Source organism: Mus caroli, chromosome 1, assembly GCF_900094665.2.
Source record: "Mus caroli chromosome 1, CAROLI_EIJ_v1.1, whole genome shotgun sequence".
NCBI lineage: Eukaryota > Metazoa > Chordata > Mammalia > Rodentia > Muridae > Mus > Mus caroli.
In genome coordinates, this window is record NC_034570.1 from 63466963 (window position 1) to 63476602 (window position 9640).

General features: G+C 39.8%; 1 protein-coding gene across 4 annotated transcripts in view; it reads left to right on the plus strand.

The window, feature by feature from the left end:
• The first annotated feature begins 5705 nt into the window (after positions 1-5705).
• Positions 5706-9640, plus strand: part of Spag16 (sperm associated antigen 16) — an 871964-nt gene continuing 868029 nt past the window's right edge. For all 4 annotated transcript variants that reach the window (XM_021171958.2, XM_029483611.1, XM_029483612.1 and 1 more), the window contains exon 1: positions 5706-5870. In XM_021171958.2, the coding sequence (XP_021027617.1) occupies positions 5750-5870 (121 nt within the window). In that variant the 5' untranslated portion in view covers positions 5706-5749. The remainder of the gene's footprint in view (positions 5871-9640) is intronic.

Here is a 9640-nt window from a genome sequence, read left to right on the forward strand (position 1 = left end):
TATACGTAGATACATATACATATATATGTATGTATACACACACACACACATATATGTGTATATATATATATATATATATATATATATATATAGAGAGAGAGAGAGAGAGGGAGAGAGAGAGAGTCAGTAATCATGTGATTTCTCTTGTGTAATGATTTTAATCTGTTTTGAAGAATGTTTTGTGGTGGTTGTTTTGGAGAATATGTAACTTATGGCTATGAGATTTTTTTTACATAAAGTATTTTGCATTATAGGTGGGATAAAAAGGATAAGAGAAAAAATTTTTTAAAAAAGAGGATTTGAGCTTTTTTTAATGATGTGTGTGCAGTGTGTGTGTCTGTGTTCCCGTTTCACCTGCCCTACAGAATTAAGTTTTCCTTCCTCAGAGGAAAACCTGCTGCATGATTAGCTGTGGACTCCACATGTCCTTTTCAGTACCTAACCTGCTATACTCCTGCAGCTCTGAGATTTTCTTCAATTTGCAAATAAATTTAGCTTGCTTCAGTTTCAAAGATACAGAAGAAGATGTGAGTCTCATGGACCAGAACACAAAATCCAAATTACTTAGAAAGCTGCAAGAGCAGGAACATATCTGTGAGTCTTCTTCGTGCTACAAGGGTGATGTGGAAGGTCAGATGACATCCGAACAAGCAGATGCTTTCAATTATTGGATGGAAACCAAGAGGAGGTCAAGAGCCCTCTGTTTTTGGACCGAGCAGGAAACATTATAGGATGCAGAAAATGAAATAGCCCTTTTCCTCAAGAGAGCATGGACTTACTGGATAGGTAGTCACGTGGTGACCTCCTTGAACTCCTGTCTTAGTTGCTGTTCTGTTGCTTCTATAAAATGTAATGACAAGAAGCAGCTATGGTAGAAAGAGTTTCTCTTGGTGTGGCAGTTTGTATATGCTTGGTCCAGTGAGTGATTGACACTATCAGGAGGTGTGACCTTGTTGGAGGAAGTGTGTCACTGTGGGGATAGGCTTTGAGAGACCTTGCTCCTAGCTGCAGGGAAATCAGTCTTCTATTTGCCTTCGGAACAAGATGTAGAACTCAGCTCCTCCAACACTATGCCTGCCTAGATGCTGCCATGCTCCTGCCTTGATGATAATAAACTGAACCTCTGACCTGTAAGACAATCCCAATTAAATGTTGTCCCTTAGAAAAGTTGTTTTCGTCATGATATCTTTTCACAGCAAAGAAATCCTAAGACACATGGCTTATCATTCCACTGCCATGGGACATCTACTTCTTACATAGGTGATTAGAGAAACTGCATATGTGTCTGATAAGCCTTGGTACCTGGCTCATTCTGAGTGGATCTGAATGGATACAGAGGGAATGTGTGTGCTGCACATGAACATGGAGAGAAAGATGAAAGAGCATGCAAAAGAAATTAAAATGACTACATTGAGAAACACACAAAGATTATTACATAGAGGTGATGTATCTGCATTTATTTATAGTGATATATGTGATGCATATGTATGTATCTATCATATATGTGCATTTATTTATAGTGGTATCTTCAATTAAGGATAAGTTACAAATCCTCCAACATTTCTATACTGTTTTCTGTAGGGCTTGCTATGTGTATCCTATAATTAAAAATTGTCCAGTTTCATCTGCATCCATGAAGCTGCCTCCAATTGACTTTAGCTTGCAAAGAAACAATTAGTCGTCCCCAATGAAGTCTCTGTGGTCGTATTAACCACACTGAAGGCCATGCTTCGTAGTAGATGACCAACACCAAACAAGCTCAGTGGTGTTTCTGTGGACTTCCTCTCTCCTGTCGCTTTGTCTCATTGCTGTTTCCATTGGCTTACTGACCTTTTACTTGTATTTATGGTTCCCAATTTTGTGTTTTTATGGATTTATTTGTTTTTCTAATTGCTCTTCATAGGTTTTTTTTTCTCACTTCTCTCACTTTCTGTTTATTTAAGTGTTCACTAATAGCAGCATGCACTTAGATATTTGCTTTTTACTTTGCCTGATATTGCAACACTGGTTTATGAACATTAACAACTGGTCTAACTGTGCCCATTGCAGCTCTTTCATGGATGGCTGCTGTATCCTTTTGATGTGGCCCCATTATTGTGACTTCTTCTTCTTCTTCTTTTTCTTTTTAGCAGGAGAGACTTTTTTTCCTCTCTGGTACTATGACATTCTTCAGAGTCCTTTTGTACATTCCCGGGCAGGGCCTAAAATGATCTATTTTTCCCCACGAAGCCCTCATTTCTTTTAATTTAAAAGTACTAGAAACCAAGAATTATATTAAAAATCAGAGGGTTTTTTTTTCCTTTTTTTTTTTTTTTTTTTTGGTCTGTAGCCAAAAGAAATGAGATGTTCTTTTGGGCTAAGCCCCTGTCACGTGTTTCTCACCACAGAGAACAGGTTGACTCTGAATTACATGAGGGATATAGGAGGAATGGATTTTCAAATGGATGCTAGGGTAAAAAGAAAAAAAATATGTAGAGTATGGCCAAAAAATGGGAATTTTTCAGCACAATTGCTACTCTTTCTATGAATTCAGAAATCCTAAAGCGGACTACCACTTACTGCAAAGTTTTGAAAGAAAAGGGAAAAAAAGCTACTTGTATAAAAATATGCAACAATAAATGGCTTGGTCTGTATTGGTAGAAAATGAATGCTAGTATCTTTGGAAATTGAATTGTACTCTGCAACATATTTGCATGCGAGCATTTTCTGCTTTGAAACTATACACGTGCAGCGTGTATTCATTGTCAGACTGCTTTCTGGTTTTGCTTTTAAAATGATTTCACTTTTGCATAAATGGAACATTTAGCCTGGGAGGAGATTACATTTGTTGTCCTCTGTAATTGTTGCTTCGTTTTGACTGTCTTCCGTTGTTTTCCTTGTTTACCTCTTTCAGGAGCACAGGCAAAGCACAAAGCAGTTTCCTGCTCATTCATCAAAATGCTCAGGCTCCTGGCTCCCTCTGCCCCTTTAAGGAAACATGTAAAAATACACCAATAATAATTTTTAAAAAGTATAGGATGAAAATATACCATAACACTAACTACCATTGTGATCTAAAGTGTGTTCGCTCTCTCTCTTCCCATTTCTAATTTTTAAAAATGATATTTATTTACCTTTGCTAAGACAGAGCTCGTCTAAGAGAGCAGCAGTCATCACAAACTTCCTTCTTCTGCTAAAGTCCACAAGCATCATTTTTGTCATGTTAAGATATTTAAATTAAATTGTTCTTTAAAGCATTTTTAGCCACTGTAGGTATCAAAGGGCTCACACAGTTAAATGCTTAATTTCTTTAATTTTTTTTTTTTTTTTTTTTGAGACAGCATTTCTCTGTATAGCCCTGGCTGTCCTGGAACTCACTCTGTAGACCAGGCTGGCCTTGAACTCAGAAATCTGCCTGCCTCTGCCTCTGGAGTGCTGGGATTAAAGGTGTGTGCCACCATGCCTGGCTGCATTTGAATTTTCAAAACATTAATGATCATCAGGTATATATAGAACTTATGTTCAGTTGGTTAATACATCTTGGGTGAGTTTAAAATTTGAAATCTACTACATGGAAGTAAATAGATTAGCAACTCAGTTTCTACCTTGGTCATTTGGAAACTTGACATAATGGATATATATATATATATATATATATATCCATTATATATATGTGTGTGTGTGTTTGTGTGTGTGTGTATTTTTTGATGCATGTGTGTAAAATACCTCTTTTCCATTTTCACACCTTTGAATAAACATCTCTGACTTTTCTACCACACATAGTTAATACTGACTGAAGTTTGTATTTCAGGAATCTGTTAAACCATTTCTTATGTCAAGCTCTGGCCATGTCTAAAGGAATTATGCCTCACTAAATAACAATTCCTATATACTAAGCTCTTTAAAATATTAAATTTGGGCTTGTCACAGTCACAATATTTTAAGCAAATTTTATTTACATTTCTTATTGAAAATATCTGGTATACTGGAAATGATAAGAATCTTTACATATTTTACTTTCCATTTTTTTCCCATTACTTTATATATAGTAAGACGGCTCTTATAAGTCTTTATAAGGGAACCGGAAGCTGTAGTACAAGAAGCTTAGCTTTAACTAAGACAATTAGTAAGCACTAGAATATAAATCTGTTTATAGAAGAGGATACATCACATTCAAAGACAACAGGCTTTGTAGCAGACAGAATAAACATTAGACGCTCCAAGGGACGGTTCTCCATGTGTCTCTTGTTTCTGCCTGTCCTTTGAGGCATCAGCAGTGCCTGACCATTCCGCACCCAGGCCACTTTCCAGGGTTCAGTTTACAGTCAACCACCTTGATAGATGAAGCCAGATGTAAGCCAATGGATCCCCCATTTTCAGAATTCCTCTTCTCTATTTTTGCTTCTTTGCATTTCATGGGCACTCAGAACGTTTGATGAGAGCAAACTCTTGAACTATTCAGATACCATTGTGACCTTTATTCTAAGACTCAAAACCAAGTGTAATAGAAGCAGCTCATATTCCTTATCTCTGTATGTTCTGAATAGGTGGCTAATGCTCTGGTGATTTATAGTTAAGAACAACACTTGAGGCAGGTGACGTTGTCCTCAGGCCTAGGCATGGTTAGTGGTGTGGCTGTAGACAGGAAGTAATGCAAACGGAGTACAACCTTCAGATTCTTAGTCACCCCTCTAGAAGTTACCAGTGGGTTGGTTTTTTTAAATTAAATAAATGGGAGCTTTTATATAATTATCAACCAGAGTTCATCAAGGAATGTAGAATTAAAAAAAAAAAACAAGAATCTGAAAGATGGTCTGAATGATGCCTATGTATATACTTGATAGTATATACATATACTTGGCTATATAAACCAGAAGTTTCTATCACAGCAATGAGACATAAGATTGGACAAATTAGTCAATTTTCTCCTGCCCCCTCCTTCTTGTCCTCCTCGCTGTTCCTTCACTTTCCCCCTTCCATCTCCTCCCTGCCCTTCTTCCCTGCCCCCTTTCCCTCTGAGGTACCTCATTAGTTCTTAACTACATGCCCTATCCCAAATATCACCTATTAGACTTTATGTTAGGGTCATAGTAGCTCATAATTTTTTATGGATGGGAGTTTACCTCAGCAAAAATCAATGGTATAATTCGATACGACTGGGTCTATTCCAAGTCCGTATGTAGGAAGCCACGGTCCAAACAGATGTCCACATAAAAGAATTAAAAGATTGCTAGAAAGGATGTAATAAAGGTGAGCATCCCCACTTTTCATTGCTAAGGGTTTAAGGAGCTCCTCAAAAATGGCTCCTAGAACTTTTCCCACTTCTTCTAGAAATACAGAGACAAGTATCCCACCTTTTCTTAAGTCTTCCCTTCCCCAGAAATATTTGAGGTTCTCTACACATCTAAAAATTGAGGACCGAATTGGCATGTGATAAACAAGAGTAAAGGAAAGCAATGAAGAAAAAGGAAGCCGGAAAGAATGGCGTTAAAGCAAGCAAGCAAGCAAGCAAGCAAAAGGAAAACAAAAACACCCAAACAAGTAGCTTGTGTAAATGTAATATGAGTCCCTGGTTCCGGGCTTCAAGTCTGCAGTCTAAGCTTCCTGGGGCGTCTGGGGTAACTAGGCAACGCGTTGCTGTAGTAACTGCGGACGCGCAGAGGGCTTGACCCCGACCTTCTGGTGCCCGGCTGGTCGGGGTGAGGGGTCCCCGGTTCTCGCGAGAGTAGCGACGCCAGTCGGAGGGGCACCGAGGGGCGCAGTTGCAAGCATGTCTGCTCCTCCGTCTGGTGTCCCGCCGCTGCGGGTGCTGGAGGCGCTGGGCATTGGCTTGTCACCCACGGGCGAGGTGACAGAGGCGGTGACCTCCGAGGGCGCCTACTACCTGGAGCGTATCCTTCTGGTGGCCTTGCGGGCGGGCTGGTGACTGATGGGGCCTGCGCAGGGGCTTCCTGTCGGGGCGTCTGTGGACCCCATTGATGGAGTGTCCGTGGGACCTCCAGGTGGAGTCCTTTCCAGCCCAGCTCTGTACCAGCCGAAGCCATTTTTGGAGTGTAGGCTCATCTGTGGTTACAGTCATGACCAGAGTAGGGAAGCCTTCCAGGACCTTGTAATTTACACCCTGACCTGTAGGATGGAGGCAGTTGACATGAAGGTGGCACAAGGAATCTTCGAACTCTCTGATGAATGGTACACACACACACACACACACACACACACACACACACCCCCTCAGCATACCCTCTTAATAACTTCCATCAGATGTTGACATATTAAGGGAGATCTGTATGTATCTCTGGGCACCCTGTGGTCTTGTACCAGGTCTCTCCATAGGGATGCCTACGTTCCTCTGTAGTTTCCGTTTTGGCTGTTAATACCCTGCCGCCCCCCACATTGGGCTAATAAATGTTTGTGGAATGAGCTGGCAAATGCTTGGAAAAAAAGCAACAGATCATGATGAGCAGTTATGAATGTAGGTACCAGAAAAAAAAATGAATGATTTTATATGTATAGTTAGGTTCATTAACTCTTTTGTAAGTCTTTAGCCTTCCCTTCTCTAGATAGGAAATTCTGGATTAATGTCCACTGTTTAGAAGTAAGAGCCACATACTACAATAGATAAAAGAAAGATGGCTATCTATAAAGATGTCAAAGACAGTAAAAATATCTATTATTATTATTATTGGAATAGTTATAGTATCTTGTTTTTTAATTCAAGATCTCATAGATCCAACAGTGATCCATTTGGGGAGCTTTAACAGGCTCAGTTAAGCAGAAAATATGTAGTATTATATTGGATAAAAAATGATTTTTATAGGAGTTAAGTCTTGAAATCAATTTGAAAAAAAATGTGGGTTGCCTTAGTGTCATAAATGAATCTTTATAATCTGTTTCAGAATGTTCACTTTAAAGTTTAAATAAAATCATGTTATTATGTCTAATTTCATCTGTACCAAATATGAGGGTTTCCAGTGTTCTTCTAGTGAATTCCAGCAAAACATTTGTAAATCTTTTGTCATGGAAATTATTTCTCTAGATATAGTTTAGTTATTAATATAAGAATAATTGATAACATTTTGAAGATGTATTTTTAAAATAAACATAGGATTCTTATGAAATAAAACTTTAAACAAAAAATCAGATTTATGGAAATTTCTAGAAGAGCACTGAATTAAAACTGCAACATATTTCAGTTTTCCCACACATTTTTAAAAATCTAACATTTTTTCATGTAATATATTTTGATCATGCTATCCCTTCCTCCCAACTTCTCTCAGACCCTGCCCTTCTCCCTCCCCACCCAATTTTATGGTCCCTCAAAACAGAAACAACAAAAAAGAGAACTGACTAAAAAGTAAAACACAAAACCCCCACAAAGAGAAAACCCCACAAAATTGAAGTCAAAACTGGTGTTGGCAAAAGATACCCCAAGACCAAGTTCTCAGCACAAGGGAGATTTATTTGTCCCAGTAGGATAAAGGGCAGGGATTAAAAGACAAAGACAAATATAGAGAACAAGAAAGAGGGAGAAGGAGTATTCATCCTTGGGTGGGGAGTTGGAGGGGGTACAAAGGACCGCCTCTGGATAGAGAGGAAACAGATGTGGCCCATAGGCAGATGGCAGTTTAGAAAGATTTAAGAGGAAACCCTGTGTTAGGATGAGGTGTTTAATTTTGACCTGGCAATGTTGACTAGCTGAGCCAAAGGGGGGCGGTTGGTTGCTGGACTTCAATTCTTGGATTGGTCTTGGAGGAGGAAGGAAGTGGGAAGCTTTAGGAATGCAGTCTAAAGGTTTGTAGGAAGGGAATGGAGAAGAGCAAGACCTGTCAGAGCTGGTTGGTTGGCCATGCTCCAGCTTGCTAGAGTCTTTCAAAAACAGACTGGTAAAAGACCAGCAAGACAGAAATCCTAAACAAACGTAAAAGCAAAATGAAACAGAATGTCCACAAAAATACCTTTGAGTTGACCTTGTGGTTTACAGCTACTCAAGGGCATTCGACCTCATCAGGGATGTAAAATGTGGTGTCATCCAATGACACAATTAGAGAAAACTGACTTTCCTTTTGCCAAGTGTTATCAATGTAGGTATCTTCTTAGTTACGGCTGGGACCCTCTGTCTGCTGCCACTTCCCAGTGATGGGGACCCCATCCCCATCTGGCTTGAACCTGTATAGGTCTTGTGTGTTTGGCCACACTCTTTGTGAGTCCATATGTTACATACAGATCTTACCAAAATAAGTTAAATCACAGCTGCAGATGTAAGTAAATCTAAGTTTCAAGATTTCATTATCAAGTCCGTTAATTATCTGGTGTCTATGCTTTTCTTCCATCTCTTCATGGTTGGCTGATTACTATTTCATGTTTCAACCGAAGGATAGCTGGGGGAGAGCAAAGTCAAACATTTAACCAGTGGAGTTTGCTATATTCAGTGTTCAGGGAAGAGATTTAGTCATGGGAGAGGCTTTAACTCTTAGTCAAAATGAAGTTTCAGGATTAATTGAGAATGCCAATTATCCTTGTATCCCTGGACTCTCTTCACGTGCATAATTAGGAATTGACAGTATAATGTTATTTGACATTGTTTTGTAAGGCAATTATGATCGTTGTCGAAGTGAGACTTTCTTGGGTTTAAAGTCTATAGCCCTCAGGCTACTTCAGTGCCTAATAAAAATTATAGTATGCATAAGTGAATCAGAACTCCAGTGTCCTTTATCCTGCATATATATGTAATCACCTGTAATTTAGTGCAGTTTGCCTTAGAGTTTCCCTTACAGTGTAGGTCATACTCCTGGTACTAGATAATGACCTGCCAGTATTGAAAAAGGCCTCTGGAAGAGGTTCACTTGAGTTCTCCAGAAAATCATCTTCTACCCTTCTTAAACAGTGAGACAATAGGAAACTGTATAAACTAATGTGGCTCAGGCCAGACACAAAAGCAGGACTCATCATTAGTGTCAGCGTTTCAGTTGTGCTGAGTAGTTTTATGTCAACTTGATGGCTAAAGCCATCTGAGAGGAGGGAACCTCAATTAAGAAAGTGCTTCAGTTGAGATTAGGTTGTAGGCAAGCCTATAGGGCAATTTCTTGGATGGTAATTGATAGAAGACAGCCTACCCCATTGTGGTTGGGGCCATCCCTGGGCTAGTGGTCCTGGGTTCTATAAGAGAGCAGGCTGAGCACTCCAAAGGGAGCAAGTCAGCAAACAGCACTCCTCAGTGGCTTCTGCATCAGCTCCTGCCTCCTGGTTCCTACCCTGTTTGAGTTCCTGTCCTGACTTCCTTTGATGCTGAATGTGTAAGCCAAATAAACTTTCTCCCTGAGCTTGCTTTTGATCATGGTGTTTCATCACAGCAATAGAAACCCTAACGAAGACAGTTGTCAACTGGTATACGTGGAAAGAGGAACCTCAGTTGCAGAATTGTCTAGGTCAGTTGACCTGTGACCATGTCTAAAGGACATTCTCTCTCTCCCTCTTTTTCTCCTTCCTTCCTTTCTTTTCCTTCCCTTTCCTCCCCCCATCCATCTTGCTCCCTCCCTCCCTCCTTTCCTCCCTCCTTCCCTCCCTTCATCCTCCCTCTCTCTTTCCCCCTCTCTCTCCTTCCTTCCTTCCTTCCTTCCTTCCTTCCTTCCTTCCTTCCTTCCTTCCTTCCTTCCTTCCTTCC